This window comes from Leptinotarsa decemlineata, unplaced genomic scaffold, assembly GCF_025532065.1.
Source record: "Leptinotarsa decemlineata unplaced genomic scaffold, Ldec_3_MD MMD2_tig00004307_RagTag_RagTag, whole genome shotgun sequence".
NCBI lineage: Eukaryota > Metazoa > Arthropoda > Insecta > Coleoptera > Chrysomelidae > Leptinotarsa > Leptinotarsa decemlineata.
Genome location: NW_027412606.1, coordinates 18,136,250 through 18,156,063, shown reverse-complemented (window position 1 = coordinate 18,156,063; position 19,814 = coordinate 18,136,250). Strand labels below are relative to the sequence as shown.

General features: G+C 35.7%; 2 protein-coding genes across 2 annotated transcripts in view; one reads left to right on the top strand and one right to left on the bottom strand.

The window, feature by feature from the left end:
• LOC111505504 (protein O-mannosyl-transferase TMTC1) overlaps positions 1-19,814 on the bottom strand; it is an 816,809-nt gene that overhangs the window by 615,512 nt on the left and 181,483 nt on the right. The gene's annotated exons all lie outside the window — the stretch shown is intronic.
• On the top strand, positions 2,317-3,517 carry LOC141483955 (uncharacterized). The gene is made up of 2 exons (XM_074179094.1): positions 2,317-2,576; positions 2,631-3,517. Exon 2 carries the CDS (start codon positions 2,632-2,634, stop codon positions 3,436-3,438), a length of 807 nt encoding a protein of 268 aa, XP_074035195.1. The 5' UTR covers positions 2,317-2,576; position 2,631; the 3' UTR covers positions 3,439-3,517.

Below are 19,814 nucleotides of genomic sequence, written 5' to 3'. Positions count from 1 at the left end.
GCAATGGATTTAAATTAACAAAAGATGGTCATTATGACATGCAAAGAAAAATATTGAAAAATACAAGCGAACCAATTGACAAGAGTGATTGTGTAACTGTATCATACCTTGAGGGGGAAATTAACGGAACAAAGGAGGTTATACTTCTAGCCCTACAAGCTGCAATACAATCCACAATAGGCAATATTGCTCGCGATGCCCGTCAAGCATTTGACGATAAAATTGCAGAGGCTCGGATAACTTTCACTCGTAAATTTGACAAACTTACAAATTATGTAGACATAAAAAAGTCTGACATAACAGCGTCTACAAATAAAAAATTTGATGCTATGTCAAACATAACAGCGACTACAATGAAAAAGTATGATGTACTGGAAGAGAGAGTTGAAGTTTTGGAGAAAAGCCATAAAGTCAGGCCATCAGGTGGAGTGGGATATCCAGAACTGAACATTGATCCAAATATTAGAATAATAGAACCAAAACCAAAAGCAACAGATGACGTATTAATTGAACCAACATGGTGAATAGTGAAGTGGAATAGCCTGCCTGGGCAGGGCCTGATTAAGTTAGGTTAGGAAAAAAAATATGTATTTGAAAAATTAATAATGAAAGTTATCAACAAGTATTATTATATATATTTCAATGTCCCTGAAGTGGCATTAGTGATGTACTCGAATTCTGACTTGACATGTTCCCAACTGTTAAAATTTGAAAAAAAAAATTTAATTTGAAAAAAAAAAGCAAATTTGAAAAAATTTTTTTGAAATTTGAAAATAAATTTTAAAATTAAAAAAATAATATTTTTTCACAAACCTATACCCTCTTGCCCCCTCCCCCCCCCCCCCCCCCCTCCCCCCCCCCTGATAAAGGTTAAAAAAAAAAAATTGATCGTCGAGATTCGGAATCTTTCTCAAGATTACAACCCGTTCTTTTCTCGAAAAATATCGATCCTGCGAAAAAACCGGGATTTGAACCACTAATATCAATATTTTACTTTTTTTTATGAATTATTAAAGGTTTATAATTAAAAAAAAAATTTTGATCGTCAAGATTCGGAATCTTTCTCAAGATTACAACCCGTTCTTTTCTCGAAAAATATCGATCCTGCGAAAAAACCGGGATTTGAACCACTAATATCAATATTTTACTATTTTTTATGAATTATTAAAGGTTTATAATTAAAAAAAAATATCGATCCTGCGAAAAAATTAATGGAGACCAAATTTGTTGGAAATTGAATTCTCTACAACTTTTGTCATTACTATTTTTCGTGTAAAATTGAAAATAAGTGTAATAAATTTAATATTACATAATGAGATTACAACCCGTTCTTTTCTTGAAAAATATCAATCCTGCGAAAAAATTAATAAAGACCAAATTTGTTGGAAATTGAATTCTCTACAACTTTTGTCATTACCATTTTTCGTGTAAAATTGAAAATAAGTGTAATAAATTTAATATTACATAATGAGATTACAACCCGTTCTTTTCTCGAAAAATATCAATCCTGCGAAAAAATTATTAGAGACCAAATTTGTTGGAAATTAAATTCTCTACAACTTTTGTCATTACTATTTTTCGTGTTAAATTGAAAATAAGTGTAATAAATTCAATATTACATAATGAGATTACAACCCGTTCTTTTCTTGAAAAATATCAATCCTGCGAAAAAATCAATAAAGACCAAATTTGTTGGGAATTGAATTCTCTACAACTTTTGTCATTACCATTTTCCGTGTAAAATTGAAAATAAGTGTAATAAATTTAATATTACATAATGAGATTACAACCCGTTCTTTTCTCGAAAAATATCAATCCTGCGAAAAAATTAATAGAGACCAAATTTGTTGGAAATTAAATTCTCTACAACTTTTGTCATTACTATTTTTCGTGTTAAATTGAAAATAAGTGTAATAAATTCAATATTACATAATGAGATTACAACCCGTTCTTTTCTCGAAAAATATCAATCCTGCGAAAAAAATAATAGAGACCAAATTTGTTGGAAATTAAATTCTCTACAACTTTTGTCATTACTATTTTTCGTGTAAAATTGAAAATAAGTGTAATAAATTCAATATTATAATAATGAGATTCCACCACTCATTTCTCAAAAAATATCGATTCTACATACACACTGAACATTAAATACCCCCATTATTGATTTTAATAATATAGATTTACAAAAAATAAAGATTTTTTTCTCCAGTCACAATTCAAGTAGATGATCAATGCCGGTTCTATGACTGAGGATGACCAATGCCGGTTCTATGACTAAAAATTTTTAATTTTATGTTTCATTAAAAAAAAATTTAACAACACACTGTAGTCCCCGCCCACTCTCCTCCACTTTTAGCCCCGCCCCCTTCCCACCATTGCTCGCCTCACCCCACAATTGCGCATGCGCGCCCCCACCTCACTCCCACCACTCCCACTTCTGCCTACACCCTGAGGAGCACACTTCTCGGCATTCAGTACGACAAGTCTTCTCATCGAGCGCAGTCCAGCTACAGCAATCTACTACAACACCAGTCTAATACAGCAGTCTTCTACAGTCTACAACAAGCGAATTTTGAGTAAGTTATCAATGTTACTTTTTCATAACAACTAACTTTGTATTACATTTTCAGAATGGAAAACTACACGCAGGAAATCGACAACGCTGTGGCATCGATCATACCTGTGGATGTTGAGGTGGAGCGACCAGGCAGCCCTGACATGTTCGAGGGAGACGAGGTGGCGATGGTCCAAGAGGTGAAGGCTTCAACTTCGGGTGGTGTGCAGCGGCCACGCAGCCCTGTCTCATTTCAGGAAGACAGGGTTGTTAACAAAGCCAAGCGGCAATCTGCAGCTAAGGTTGGTCCTATTCAAAGGTATAGGAGTAAATGCAATAGGACTAACCCTTATGCAGGTAGTTGGTCGACCGCCAAAAGGAATCCTCCGAGACGTCCCACACCGCTCGCATTGACAGTGGAAAGACGGAGGGCATATAAGCCGGTGCCGAGGGTGCCATCTCCAGGTGAAATCCTCACCCAATTTGCATTATTAGCGATGTTGACACCCATGGAACTCACACCGGTGCCTGATCCTGCCATGGAGGTCGTGCCACCAGTGTCGAAGCCTGCCGGGGAGATCGCGCCACAAGTGCCACCAGTGCCGGAGCCTGTCGGAGAGGTTAACCCCCAGGAGATGGAAACTTTCCTACAGAGGTGTAGGGATGTTGCACTTGCTTCGCGAAATAGTGAGGCCGCGTTGGCTAGCATTTCCCGGGAGGAGAATGAAATTGCTAGCCAACGGCGCGAGTTGTTAATGAGGATGGCCGAGCTAGATCGAAGGACTGCAGCTCTGAAGGAAAGGCGGAAGGCAGAGACCTCTTCGATAGAGCTCAATAATGAACTAAAAATATTTATAAAGAAATTTTTGAATAAAGGGAAATAGTTTTTAGGTCAACTAGGATAGTTTTAGGATAATTAGGTAGCATGGTAGTTTTAGGTTTGTATTTATAATTTTAGGAATAAAAAACAAAAAAAAACAAATGAAAAAAGAAGTGAAATAAAGGGTGTACATTGTTTTGGTTTGGTACACATTGAACAATGCGATGGTTGGAGCATTTTTCTGCACTTCGTCTTTTCATTATTTTTCTTTTTTTCCATTTTCAATTCCAAGTTCTTTCATCCCCACTTCTCCACACTCCCTTTCAAAAGTATAAAAGTAGGAATTATCTGTTGGAATATTCAGTTGATCAGCCACCTCCAACATGGAACCTGATTCAACTACTGAGCCCTATAGTGTCCCGGAGCCTCAGATGCCTTACTATGCATATATACAGGAAGGATTCGTGGACTCCACAACGGCACCTCATGACATTCCCTTCGAATTCATGAATAATGACTACAGGGTGCAGGTTCAGCATGTCACTGGGAGTGATGAAGCTGACTTATCGGACGGGGATTATCCGGATCCCTACCAATGGGATGACGAATGGGGTGACCCACCGCCTGTAGACATCACAGATGAGGATGACGACGACGACGACGATGACGCTGGCGACATCAGACTTCCACCATCCCCAATCCTTATCGAGGACAGTCCTCCGCCATCTCCTATCCTAATTGATGACGATGATGTCCTAAATTCCGACGACGATATGTAATCGTTTTCCTGTTTCTCCCACCCTTTCCTTTCCTTTCCTTTCCTTTCCTTTCCTTTCCTTTCCTTTCCTTTCCTTTCCTTTCCTTCCACGGAGTACACACTTTTTTGGTTGGTGTACACGAGGCACTGCGAGGCTGGGGCAGTGTCTTCCTCCCTCCCTCTTATTAGTTTTTCATAATAATCACTTAGAATTTCTCATAATAATCGCTCAGAGTTTCATGAAGATCGTCATTTTTAATGTTTTCGAATCTCAAACACTGTTCTACATTTACACTTCACCCCCTCCGTTTTATTTCTTCCAATATAAATATAGTATCAATCCCAGTTCTACATCATTCTTCCACAATGTCGATTGCTGATTCCACCACCGAACCGATGAGTGTACCAGAGTCTTCTATGATGAGTACAGGACCCATCCAGGTACATGAAATAGATTCTACGTTTGATCATTTCAGTACAACCTTCGCAGAAATGCTGCAACGCATCTACGATCTTCCTGATGATTTCCCGGAACGTATGCAAGAGGAAGTAGATGAGTTAGACGATCTACAGGATAACGAGCTAGATGATCATGCGGACGACATAATTAGTATATCATCTGATTCAGATGAATCTGATGAATATGAGGACGACATCATCAGTATATCATCAGATACAGATGATTCAGATGATGACACCATCATGATTGTTTCTGATGATGAAGAGCGTTAGTCCATACCATTGTATGGATTAATAGGAAAAACAGCCCTTTTAAGGGCTACAATTAAAGACAATAAACAACTATTTTCAGAGCTATCATTATACTTTCAATCAGAAATAGGTTAACACTATAGTCAAAACTTATGTGAAAGTATCATCATCCAACTCTGTAGTACTCATCATTATATTCAATGATTGAGAAAATATCAACTTCGACTTTTCAGTCAAAGTAGTACTCATCATATACACAGATATTCGATGATAAACCAAATCCTAACTTCGACTTTTTAGTCAAAGTAGTCATTTATCACATAATCTGTGAATTCTACTACTACCGTTTGTGTGAATAATGTAGCCCTGAAAAGGGCTGTTGTTTTTTTTTGACCAGTAGGTCCACGGTTATTGTGCCACAGGTTGGACATTATTACATATAATACATGTAGATACTCGGGTGAAGTTTGTTAGTGGCCTCTCGCAAGCTTCACACCAATTTTGTCCCATTTCCATAATTGAGACAGTGTTGTGGGTGTTGACATGGGCATACCACCCTCCATTATTGTTTCTATGCGAATAAAACCGAAAGCAGCACCAGCATAGTTTTTTGTTCTCTCCATCTATTGTGCTGATCAATACGTATGCATCCATTGCACAATACAAATCCAAGGGATCTTCCAATGTCTCACTGACATTGAGCGTTCGCATACCGATCCTCAAAGCACCATCGCCTTCAGTTGTGTCAGCTTCTATCCCTTCATCATCTCCTTCTTCATCCATGACCCTCTCAAACTCCATCACGTCATCATCTTCGTCGCTTTGGTTGGCCTCGTTTTCAACTTCGTCTATCTCATCTTCATCGACTCCAACATCTTCTGCTTCAACTATCACTTCCTCTAGCGGAACATTGACATCATCATCATCTGATTCGTCTATCCAATTGTTTTCATCAACAGCAGATATTCTATTTAATGCAGCATTTATTTTTGCAGAATTCATCTTGTTGTTGTTTGCTCACAGTTGTAGAGAGTGAATGAATGAACTTCAGGATCGCAAGTCGACTTATACGATTGAATAGGAAACGGAAGTGGTACGACTCCCACCTATCACTTGACTCGTTTTAAGTGGGAGAGAAGGATATGGCATCTCTAGTCGATGAAAGAGTGGGCTAGTTGACGAAAGAGCGCATGCGCTAGTTTATTTTCTTCTATAAAAGGTGAAGTATCAGTAACATCATCACCTTTCCTATCCACATTCTATTGCTATCACATATCATTCCTCCAAACCTAAATAATCATTATCATGAGCTCCATGCCACTATTGATTGCTGAAGATGGTTCACCACTTGTTGATATCGATCACACTGATTTTGAAAATATTCCAGTATTACATTTACAGTCTCAAGACTCGATAAGTGATTTTGATATTAGCGACTTCGTTAACTTCGCAGATGTGCCGGAACCAATTCAACAAATTATCGTTGAAACTCCAATCATTTCACAATCATCATCATCCAAACACCCTTCATCTACCCCCCCTCTTGGTGTTGATAAAAAATCCAGAACTATCAAAAGGAAGGTTAATAATGCATCTTCATCGATTGTCACTGAGTTGAAAGAAAAAAAACAATCGAAAAGTGGTTTGCAGGAGAAAAAGCCCACAACGAAAAGTGACAGATCGAAGAGGAAGACAAAATGTGAACCCAAAGAAATGAAGGGTGATTTGATGACTGAATCGCTATCTTCTTTCACTCCATTACTTCGGTTTGGAGATATGAAAAAGAAAGCGAAATGCCGTCTTGTAAAGGCGCAAAAGGCTATTGCTGAACATGAAAAGAGTGAGCAAGCTATTAGTGTCAATAAGGACACTCTTCAAGCATTAGATGCTAAGATTGCATTAGCGAAAATTGAATTGGCTAACATGAGCAAAGAAGCAGATGAACTACGTTCAAAAATCATGAAAGATGACAAATTCAATCAACGTTCGAGAATGCAAGCACAGGCAGAGCTTGAGGAGTCGACTCGACTTTATGAGACGGCATTATCAGTGAGAGATAATTGGCGAAAAGAGTTGGAGAAAGCATTTCAAAGTGACAGCGATTAGTTTTGGGAATGGTATTGTGTTCTCAATATTGTGAGTTGAAAAAAATTTTGAGCGGGAATGGAGTATACAATTAATTTGGTTTGGTATACACAGAACATTGCGAATGGTTGGGGCAATGTTTACCGCTGCAATATTTTTTCAATTCACTTACAAATAATTGAAATGAAAACAATAATGAACTTTAACATTACTTTATTCATAAATACATTATTAGATACATTTAAAGCATATTTGATTCATCAATCCAAGAATTCTGTTCACTAGGAAGTCCTAACCACTTTACATATACTTTATTTTTCCTTTTCTTCAGCACTTTCTCGATCAGATATACATCAGGATTTTCGGTTCGCAATAACTCTTCTTCGTAAAAACATCCTCTAATAGGTTGTTCATTCATATCTTCAAGATTATAGGTTGTGGGAAAAGTTTTATTGATTTTAACAATCTTGAAGAGTTCCGTGGTAAAGTTCGCAGTGTAAGACTTTTCAAAAATATTTTTGTATTTGCTTATTCGTACAATATCATTCAATCGGAATTTGGGTTTACTTTGTTTTTTTCCAACTCCATTGATACCTTTGAATATCAATCTTGTTGATGGATCAACATTAATGGGTGCCATACCTATTGTACGATGAACTTTATTGTTATATCTACTAGTTATAGTTGGAAGAATATCAAGCCATTTGTGGTGACCTCTCATCGAAAATTCCTTATAGAGCCACCCCTTTATTGTACGAATCACTCTTTCTGCTATAGCTGCCTTCTTTGTGCTAAATGTTGAATAATGATTGATATTATATTCTCGCATGAGAGATGAGAAGCTTTTATTGAAAAATTCTTTCCCTTGATCGCTTTGTATGTGTTTGGGGGAGTATTTGGCTTCTTTCAGTACATGTTTCATTGCATTAGTTACTGTACTACCTGTTTTATCTTTAACTGCTACAGTCCACAGATATTTGGAGTAACAATCTATCACTACAAGTATATATCGGTATCCTTCATTACTTTTTGCATAAGGTTGCAGTTCAGCTAAATCTATTTGCCATAGATCTGCAAAACCTTTGATGGTGGTTATTCTTCTACGAAAATTACGTCTTGCAGGTTCATGTAATTCATTAACAACTTGTCGTTTGACATCACTTATTTCATTAGTCATTCTATTTCAATATGATTAAAGAGAAAATGTGATAATGTTACTGCATTGAATGATGATGTGACAGTGATCATTACATGTGAATATGTTAATATATTATACCTTCTTCACGTAATTCTTCAATTATTGAAATTATTTCATTGTCATGTCCTGTATGACCAGCTGACTTTGAAGCTACCAATAATCGTAGGCGAGCAACTAACTCTTTCGGTGAATTCCAGTACACATAATTCACAGGTTTAGAATTATATATTTTCTCCATTTTCACTCGTTTGAGTGCTCCACCAATTTTACTTCTACTTCTTATTGGATATTGTCGTGATTCTAATAGAGGTTTGATAACTTCACGAAATTTTTTAGAATTTGTATTTTTAAAACCATTCTTCTGATGATATTGTTTATATGGAGCATTCGTTATTTTCAATATTTTGGAATATACTTGACGAGTTTCTTTATTATCAACATCTCGTGGATTCTTCAAAAAGATCATATCATACAATTCTGGACTACCTGCGCATTCATATTTTTTCACTTTATTAGCATCCCAAAATGAAATGTTTCCATCTTTGAAATACACCACTAGACTTCCCATTTTCAGCTTTTGTGTAATAGGATCCATACGTACGCCAAATGTTCCATCATATGCTGGATTTCTAGATTTTACATTATTCAAATGTTTCATCAAAACATCTTCACCACTTTCATTCATATCAGGTGAGGTGTCAGGATCCGAGGAATCGATGTGGGACGATGATGGTGTTTCGAATAGAGTTGTTCTCATATCGTCTTGAAGTGTGCTCGTGTCACTATTCACAGATGATACACTAGCAAAAGATTGTTTTCTTCCTATTGGAGTACTCATGGGATAATTTGAAGTAGATTGAACAGTTCCATGATTTGGTGATAACACTGGTGATTTAGAAGTAGCGTTTGATGATAAAACATTCAATGGTTTCATTATGGGCTCATACAATCTTTCAAGTGTCGTACGATTTTCAATATTATCATTCTTGATAGAGTTGAATTTCTGCCTGACAGCTTCTGTTGTCTCTACTAGTTGACGTTTCAAATTCATTTCATTGTTTTTATTTTCAGAATCTTTTTTTGTATTCATAATGCCCTTTTTTAAATTATAGCCTAATTCGCTGATGAAGTGACCTCTACAATATTCAGTGATCGAATAAGTGTAAAAAACAAGATCATGGGTATATAAAACTATCGAATCCTTTGCGATATCTACCTTCATCTATTTTTCTATCCTTATCAATGACTAGAAATCCATATTGGTCCTCCCAGCATTTAACACACATCAATTGGAATTGTTTGAATGTTACATCGGGTGAAACATGATCTGAATAAATGTGATGTAAATTCGTCTCATCTTGTTTGAACATTAAAATGAAATTGGTATTGTCACGCACTAACTGTTTGGGTACCCGTGAATATGTCTGTGCTAGATAAAAACAATCAACATCCTTATGACGTCCCATACAGAAATATGATCTAATAATATCTTGCTTTTCACATATCACATCATCGAAAATGAAAACAGAATTAGGCTTAGCGTCGGAGGGTTCCACTATTTCTGCATTATTGCTGAATGTATAGAAACCTAATCCTTTTATAGGTTCCAAAACACTTCGCAAGTACTGATATTTAGGTTGATTGAGTGATTTCGAATAGAGATACACATTTCTAAATCTCAGTCCTTGTGGATGTGTTAATAGTGATATCATTGCATTCGTCTTTCCACAATTTGAAGGTCCTATAATGAGTCCTCGAACTGATGATGGAAGTAGTGGACCATGTCTGAATACCTTTTGTCCATTCAATCCACACCCAAATTTCTCATCTAGATTATCTACAGCAAACTTTTCTTTCTGTTTTACAATGCGCATCGTGCCGTGGTTGGAGACTATATAAATGTTATTAGCTTATTCATTTCAATGTGTACCATCAAACGATACGGACGTATTGAAAGTGATCGTAAAATTAAAAGAGGTTGTGGTTTTGTTAATGATTTAATAAACAAACTTCCTTTCGAATTACATCTACCCGGAGGTTATCAATACTGTGGACCAGGTACAAAATTGAAACAACGTTTAGCTCGTAACGATCCTGGAATCAATAAATTAGATATTGAATGCAAAAAACACGATATTCAATATTCTAAGCATCCATCCGATCTTGCAGCAAGACATTTAGCCGACAAAGAACTTGAATACAGCGCTTGGGATAGGGTTAAATCGAAGGACGCGAGTATTGGGGAAAGAGCAGCTGCATTACTTGTCACCAACATTATGAAAGCGAAAAGACATATGGGCATGGGTTGTAGTACCAATAAGAAAAAATGTAAGAGGAAACAAACGAAGAAAAATAAAATTAAAAAAGCTGCATTTGGTGCTGGGATAGTCCATAAAGTGCGAAATGTATTGAAGAAAGCTGGTGGGAATCAATTTGTGACGAATAATAGCAAAAAAGCTATTACTGTGGCATTGCAGGCGGCACGTAAATACCTTAAAGCTGCCGGTGGAAAGAAGAAAATCCGCACACCACGCATAATTCCTGTTCCCAAGATCGGTGGACTTTTACCATTGATACCAATTTTTGCTGGACTATCCGCACTAGGAAGTTTGGCGGGAGCCGCTGCTGGTATTACCAAGGCCGTGAATTCGGCAAAAGCCAGCAGAGCGGCTTTAATGGAAGCCAATCGTCACAATAAAACCATGGAGGCTGTAGCATTAGGCAAACGCGGAAGTGGAATATATCTCAAACCATACCGTAAAGGTTTAGGACTATATTTAAAACCATACAAAGCCACAAACAAAACAAAAAACTAATTGAACCCCTACCTCAGAGGCCTCTTACTGATCACGTTCTCAGTTATTATGCACAAAAAATGAAAATTCCACATTTTCGTGGTGTTTTTATGCGTGATAGATTACCATCTTCAGGTCCAAAACAAAACGAGACAGCTATTGTTAATTTAGATGGAATAAGTGGACCAGGAACACATTGGGTGGCATATAAAAAATGTGAGAAAGAAGTCACATATTTCGATAGTTTTGGAGATCTACCCCCACCATTGGAATTGACTCGATTCTTTCGAAAATGTTCGAATGTAAAAATCAAATATAACTATGATCGACAACAGAAATTTAATACAGTTCTCTGTGGTCACTTGTGCTTGCAGTTTCTCTCTAAATAATTTTCCAAATAAAAATGGATTCAACACCAAAACTGGATCGGGAGGCTATCAAGGGAATGGGGTTTTCACTTAGAATGTTTTCAAAATATGGTACCTTGAAAAAAATGGATAAAGTGATGCTTGCAAATATGCCTAAGGAAGTGATACTTGCATGGGTTGCACATGAGATTGCATATGTTTGGGAAAAGTTGCCTAAGCATCTGCAAGATGACATCGATATAATGAAACATAGATATTGTTATGAGCACCACCACCACGATCAAAATTCAGAATCGGATGTTAATGACGGTCCTATACCTCGGAAATCTATGTGTTGTATTTGTAATATAGAGGATGTGAATATTGGTATCAATAAAAATGATACTTATTACAATACAACACCTTCCAAAAAGTGTAAATTGTCTCAAATGTGCTGTTGCTGTGTACAATAATAAATTGAAATGTGTTTCAAAATATTCATCAGTCATGTCACGAAAGTTCGAGCTACAAGCTGTCGGGACAAGTGTCTTGAGTGCGGATTTTTTTCCACCAATTGAATTGGAACAGTCGTTATGGATTAGGACTTTTGGGATTCTATGGATGCAATACAATCAATAATATAACTGAAGCTAATAACTTAGTTAGTTTTAGAATCAGTAATGACAACTCATCGATACCCCAAAAGTTGACAATTGAAATTCCATGTGGTGCTTATGAAATAGAAGAGATCAATGCCGTCATACAGAAACATATAATGTTCAGATTGTTTCATGATAAAAAACCAAATGATGTCGTTGCAGATGATATTTTCTATCTACACGCCAATAATAATACATTCAAATGTGAAATGCGATCCAAATATGAAATTGATCTGACACATCCAAATTCAATAGCAGAAATGATGGGGTTCGCTCATGAAATATTTCCACCAAATCAGATACATGAATCATCATTACCAATAAACATTACAACTGTGAGACTTATCCGCTTAGATTGCAATATAATATCTGGTTCATATATAAATGGTGAAGAATCCCACATTCTTTTCTCATTCGATATTGATGTTGAACCTGGCTACAATCTCACTAAAGAACCACACAGTATTATATATGTGCCTGTCAGTCCAGAAGGTCGTCAATTGATTCACAACATTACAGTGCGTATTTTGGATGAAAAAATAACCTTATCGATTTTGGAAGTGAAGAAGAGATTTTCATTATTTTGGAATTGAAGAAAATCGAATAACTGTTGTTATGGGTTTCATTTATAATAGACAAAATCGCATTGAACAATCCCAAACGAGTTGCACTATCAAAAAGAAAGGTGTGCATAAAAAGAAGCTCATTCCACAAGTGTATGCTAAACAGTTAGCACATAACGCTCTGTCTGTGAGTGATCTTAAATTTTTGAAATCGATTGGATTGAAAGTGAGAAAATAACAATGGTGCTCGAAACAAACAATGAAAAGTTGAATATATTCAATGAACCAGTGCTCGATCATTCTCTCATAAGTTTACATGAGCACACATATAAGCCCTATGGATCACCGCTATTCAGGAATTCGGATGAAATCAGAATTGCAATCAATAATCAAGATGTTATACTAGATATTGCCGAGAGCTTCATTTACATAGAAGGTAAATTCACCCCCAAAGATGTAGCGAAAACATGCTATCTCTCGAATAATGCAATTGCATTTCTCTTTGACGAAATTCGTTATGAAATGGGTGGTGAACAAGTGGCTGTTGTTAGAAAACCTGGGATAACATCTACAATGAAAACCATGATATCATTTGGACAATCTCATGCTAACACATTATTGACATCTGGTTGGGGACTTTCACAATTGAAGCAAGATATCTTGGATACAAACAGTCATGTTTTTAGTGGAAAACTACCACTGAAATATTTGATGGGTTTTGCTGAAGATTACAACAAAAGTATCTTGAATGCCAAACAGGAATTGATTTTGATTATCGCTCGATCATTCAAAAACTCATATATAGGTGAGGTTGATGCTGATTTGGAAATAAATAAAATCGAATGGAAAATAAGACATATTGTACCAGATGATAAACACAAGCTCAAACTTTTGAGTAGAATAAACAAAAGCGGTCTGAATGCCAAAATCAAGTTGGCGTATCGTATGTGGGACCTCTATGAACTACCATCATTACGTGGGACTTCTTCAGACATATGGGCCATCAAAACAACTAACGCATTGGAAACTCCTCGTTTTGTCATCATCGCATTCCAAAGTACTACCACATCTGAAGATAGAACACAGGATATTACAAAATTCACAACTGCTGATATCAATAGTATTCGAGTATACTTGAATTCTGAAGTTTATCCATATGAGCGTTGGAATTTGAATTTCGATAAAAAACTTGATGCTCCTGCTTATTATGCTTTTGAGAGTTTCCAGCGAAGTTATTATGATAAAGATATGAGTGAACCTCTGATGGACATTGGACAATTTAGAGAGAATCCACTATTCGTCATCGATTGTTCTCATCAACCGAATGCAACAAAATCATCAACTATTGATATAAAGATTGAGTTTGAGACGAGGAAGACCAAGTTTCCAGACAACACTAAAGTATATGCATTAATTTTGCATGATACAGTTTTAACATACAATGCATTGGATGGTTCAGTTCATAGCAGATATTGACACTTTTTTTTTCACTCTATCATGTACTGTTTCATGATCTTTTTTTTTTATTTGTAACTGACTTATATCATGTATTGTATTTTATATCATATTTATTGTTTTGTAATCATTTTCTATTGTATTTCATGAGATTTAAATAAATAAAACATGAAAATAATACAAAGTTTTTTATTTGACATTATTTATGATTTACAGGAACATACAGACTATCTAAAATAACTTCTTCCTCATAATCATCATTTTCGCGACCATCTTCAATTTCCTCTCGATTTTCATCATTCAATTCAAAGTGATGAATAATCCATTCTGGCAAGTATGGTTGGAGGCTATACAGGAATCTTCTTAGGTTCAGTTCAATCATAACATCACAAAGTTGCCACAATTCCAATTCATTATCCAAAAATTTGTTACAAACTTCTGCACCACTCCAATAGTTCTCAGCATCACGAAGGCATAATTCGATTTGTTTTTCATCATAGCATACACTCATATCATAATTGCTTGCATGTTCGGCTCCATCACCCAACACCTTCAATTTAGACGACAAATGTTGAACCGATGATTTGAGATCTACAACATCGACCCAATCTTGACTTGCGTACTGCATCCACATCTTTAAATGGTGGAACTGAAATTGAATAAAAAAAAACAATAAGCAACCTTCAATTTTTCAGTGATATAATACTCACATTCCCATTTTACTTGTAGTTACAAAGTGAGTGTATTCAACTAAGTTAGTAATGTTTATATTTCCATATAATTATTATCATCTAATATATGAATATTATAAAACAATAAGAAATTCATTATAATTACTATTATTATTCAATCATATTGAATTTGACTAGAGTTAGCGTTTTCACACCAAAAAAACTTCGTAAGCTATGACCTAAAGAAATTCACTATAAATTATTACTATTATTATTCAATTATATTGAATTTGACTAGAGATCGCGTTTTCATGCCAGCAAAACTTTGTTGGCTCTGTCCTAAATACATCATCGTATATTTACCACCTGATGAGTTGATACAAGATATATCGTCATCACTGAATTGCAACGAAATACGTTTTGGTAGCCATGTTTTAAATAATTTATCATTGCTCACATCTTGCAAAGTTAATAAAATTGATTTACCAAATCGTGTAGAATAAGTTGACATATTTTTAATTATGAACACTTCATCAATTGGCAATGATGATAAGGCCTTTTGCTCTACTATTTCAACCTCCTGTACAATCAAATTATTAATTTTATTCAAGTCTACTTTTGAAACGGACATGATGAAAATATATACGAAAATATAAACAATTTCCAACAGACAAATACACTCACCGTCTTCCTTCTATTACGAACTGAATAACACTCTACCAATTGCTAACTGCTGCAGATATATTCGTCTACTGATTTCATAGTGTGCCAGGCATTTCTTTTATATTAAACAGTGTGAGTCACCCCCACCATGAAACCGTGAAAGATTCACATTGCTAGTTGCTATCCACTAGAGATGCCTGACGTCACAGCCAAGCCCATCTCCCAACTTGATGCGATAACAGTTGCCGGTACGAGCAAGCAGTGGTCGTTGCGGTCTCGGAGAGGGTAGACGCTAGGCAAACGGTCCTCGGCTGCCGTTGTGTCACCATCGATAGCGGGGCTAGAGCGAACCTTCATCGCTTCGGGAGAGGTGAGGGCAGACCGATGAATACGCATTACTCTGCCACACGTCGTGGAGTGAACATGTCGCTCTCTAGCCGTTGAACGGTTATTGCTGTGACGTCACTCCACTACTAACTTGGTGCCCTAACACCGATGGAGCATTTATTACTTGGAGGATCTTCGAAGTATGCAGACGTATGTTTGTACATAGACAAACAAGCACATGATGAAACCCTGTACCGTGCATTCTCCTACACACACACACACACATAAACACACAAAATCTCATATGAAAAAAAAATCTGAACGATCCATGCACCAGACACTTCAAGGTCACAACGCCTTGACTTCACTGCACAACAAAAAAACTTCACCAAACAACAACCAATAAAAAAAACAATTAATACGTCATAGTGGTGGGGGGAGGCCGAGAATCAGCTGTAAACAACTACTTTCACTGTATGTAGGAACCGCCAAATTCAGATAATAAACCCACAAGTTGACACTTTATTATAATCTCACTTCAATCATGATTGATATCAATAAGTTTTACCCACCATCAGACATGGTAATGGACTCGCAAGTAGAAAATAAACCCAAAGAAACTAATCCATCTCCAACTCATCAATGGCACGAATTCAATATTCAATATTACTCAAAGTCTGGGCTCCACTGATGAAATAATTTTTAGGAAAACCGAAGTATATTGAGTTATAGTGTTGATTCGATGAACGAATTCAATGACTTTATTCAACAAAAGAGTAATAATGAAACATTTTTAAAATAACAAAATCGGCAGATTATAATCATAGTATATCAAAAAACGTACATCGAGAATTCAACTTTTATTGGAGATATTCTGAATAGAATCATACACATAAAGAAAATTATCAATTCAATATTGCAAAATTTATAGATTGGAAATTATGCATTCAAGCATAATGCAAACAACTAATCTCAATGAAGAACTACTATCAATACAAAAGGAAGTGAAATAGAAATAAATACCATGTTCAGTTACTTCAGATAACATGCTCACGTTTGAGAATATAATCAGAATCAGAAGTTTCATATGGATCAATGGAATTACTTATATTTTTGATATTCCAATCATGCATCTCTTCTCATTACCACCTGTATGCTATACCCATTTCCACAAATAGTCAGTTTGAGGCTATCTGGCAAACATTCCAAGACGACAGAAGTCTACAGATTTCACCACAATACTTTATTTGTAAAAACTACACAATCAAGAAGTTGGAAAAAACAACTCATGTGAGAAACAAATATTACGCCTTCAGAATTCATTATCCTATAATCAAGTTTGGATAGAATTCGAATAGATTTGAAGATTCCAATCAATGGATCGGATTGCTGCCATCCGTAGAAATACAAATATTTGTCTGTGAAGAACAAGAAAAAAATTTCAAAACTCACTGAAATCTACTTGATATAAATTCCAGTAGGTTGTCAAATAATCTACCTGAATGTTAGAACTTCTACATTTCACAAGCAGCCAGTCCTATAACCTGATCTGGGCCTCAAACATGTACCCATTCCCAACGTAAAGTCCAGCCTATAGCTAGAGGATAGCTAGAGGATATTGAATCAAACGGAGTTCAAGAAATCAAAACCGGAATAATTATTGAAAGTCCAGATATGTTATTTGGCACAATTTGACATGGACAATAACTATCTACGTGGTATCAATCACAGCACTACTTTCCATTTTTTTGGTATAAGAAACTGATATCACTATGTTATTCTCATCACCAATCAAAGAGGAGACATATAACTTTCCGATGTTCAACCCCATCACTGACACTGCAGTTGAATTTTGTGTAGGAGAAATTATACCCACATTCAATCCCATTGAAGTCTAAGAAAGCGTACAATGGGAGATGAGGCGGCTTGTGAAGATTTTCAACAACTAACCGGCATTCATATTCAAACTTTGAGTAGTCAATAAAACGTTTTACCGAACAGTTCACAAAATCGCAAATCGTTTTCACTATACAATAGCTTCATCAAGCGTGTTCATACTTGAACGTGGGAATCTGAGGAAGCTGTTGAATAGTGGAACAATTAACAATACATAAAGATATTGTAACCATATCAGATAGATTAATATAAAATAATATCATAATGAATTCAATTCAAGTTGGATTCATTTAATAATGGTAAATAATGTAAAATCTCAAGTGTTTTTGTCAGTTCACCAATTGCATACTGTGAAAGTCACATGAAGTACTGTTAACATACCGTTGCTTCAATGGAATTATTCATATTTTGGTTGTTGAAAGAGTTTCTTTAATTTGTTGATTTCAGAAAACATTGAATGTTTTCAACACTGTAGTTGCGCATTGCGAGAAACCAGTGTTTATATCTGAAAATAGTACCACACAAATCAGAATGGAAAAACTTACTGCTTCTTGTACCCGAACCTTCCATTTGAGATTCATATGGATTTCGTTTCCAAACAAAGCTGTGTACGAATTTTCACAAAGCATTTACGTGTTGGGTCAGTTTTTGAATCAGGTCCCTTTCAAAATGAAGAACAAAGTCAGGAACTTAATATTGTGAAAATTCACAAAAGGGTATAGTAGAATGGTACAAGTATGAATTGAATAGAAATTATTTCATAGAGAAATCAGTTACTTAGAATAAACCTTAATGGATTTCTATTTCTTTAATATTGAACAAAATGAAGTGGTGTTACAAATAAAATGAGTCGTCTTCTTCTAGTGTAATCCAAAATGATGTTCATGAGATGATACGATATGATTGTCTCAAAACTTCGAAGTATACCATTGAGAATGGGAGTGTGTTCCACATAAGAGAAATTTAATTATGATAATTTTTTATATAATACATTTTGTTCTTGTTTGAATTCCGTTAAGAATTTCTGTAGTGAAAACTGAATAGGAAGAAGTGATTCCTATGTCATTCAATGTTTATGTGGGAGTAGTTGTTTCAGAACGATTTCTTTCATTCGTGTAACTCAATGTTTACGTGAAAGAAGTTGTCTCTTCCTTTAAGGACAGAGCACATGCACTACAGGAAAATCCTTGAGGCCCTCTACGAGCGGTGCCTGTGCGAAAGTAGTGAATCACATTGGATTTGAATCGCTGGGAATATAATACATTTGAAAAAACGTTGTCAGGAAGTTTATTTCACTCGAGCGCAGTTTTCCAAATGAAGGAGTTCCTAAACAGTGTACTGTTCGAAGTGTACTGAGTTGTAGCTCATAACGTTGAGCCATCACAGTCCGTCGCCTATTTCTGATATGTACTGCTCTTGGTGGAATCAAATGTGCCAAGTCACTTGAACACTTTGTGTTGTAAAATACCCACAAAGTCATTCTTTTTCGTCTATGAGGATGTCCAATCAATCTCAGTAGAGGGGACGTTAGAAATTACTCCTCATGCATTTATCACTTTTCACTACTTCGCCCGCTGACGTGTTCTTTCTTTATTTATATAAATACTTTCCTATTAGACTGCTTTGTGTGTTGAAACCTTCTCGAAAAGGACAATCAGTGGTGATAAATCAAACTGTACAACTTTAAGCAATTAGTAGGACTATAATAAATGACCCGTGCCGTTGTACGAAACAGTTGAAGTTGCTGATATAGCAATTTCGATAGTTGGCTATGCTCGTATACCTCTATAATTAATTCGCTATAGTTTCGTGAAATACAACACAAGTTTCAAGATAGATAACAGAATTTGTTGGGAGTAGTTCATGGATAGGGACAGTGTTATCTTCAGCGAAACTTCGGAATGTAATTCAAGAAATAAATACTGAATTCGACATGAATTTCACGAATATAGTATTCAACTCATTTTCATGAATTGTTTCCGTTTCGAAAATGTCAAGACGGAAAAAAAATGAAGCAATGTTTGCCGTTGAATTCAAAAATTCAGTTGAAATAAATGATCTATACGAGTATTAATGAATGCTACCCAAAATAATTTAATGGTTCAGAAAGAACTCATTCCTTGATGAAAATCCATATCAGAATTCATCGGTATAGTTCATTGTGATATTTACTATGACAGTGAGAATAAAAATGAACTATAGTGGTAGATTCTCTCCCGAAAATAAGTATTATTTATTTTGTAATTTATGGGTTACTTCCAACCTATTTTAATGGATTCCTTTTCCATATAGGTACTCAAAACGAAATAGGTA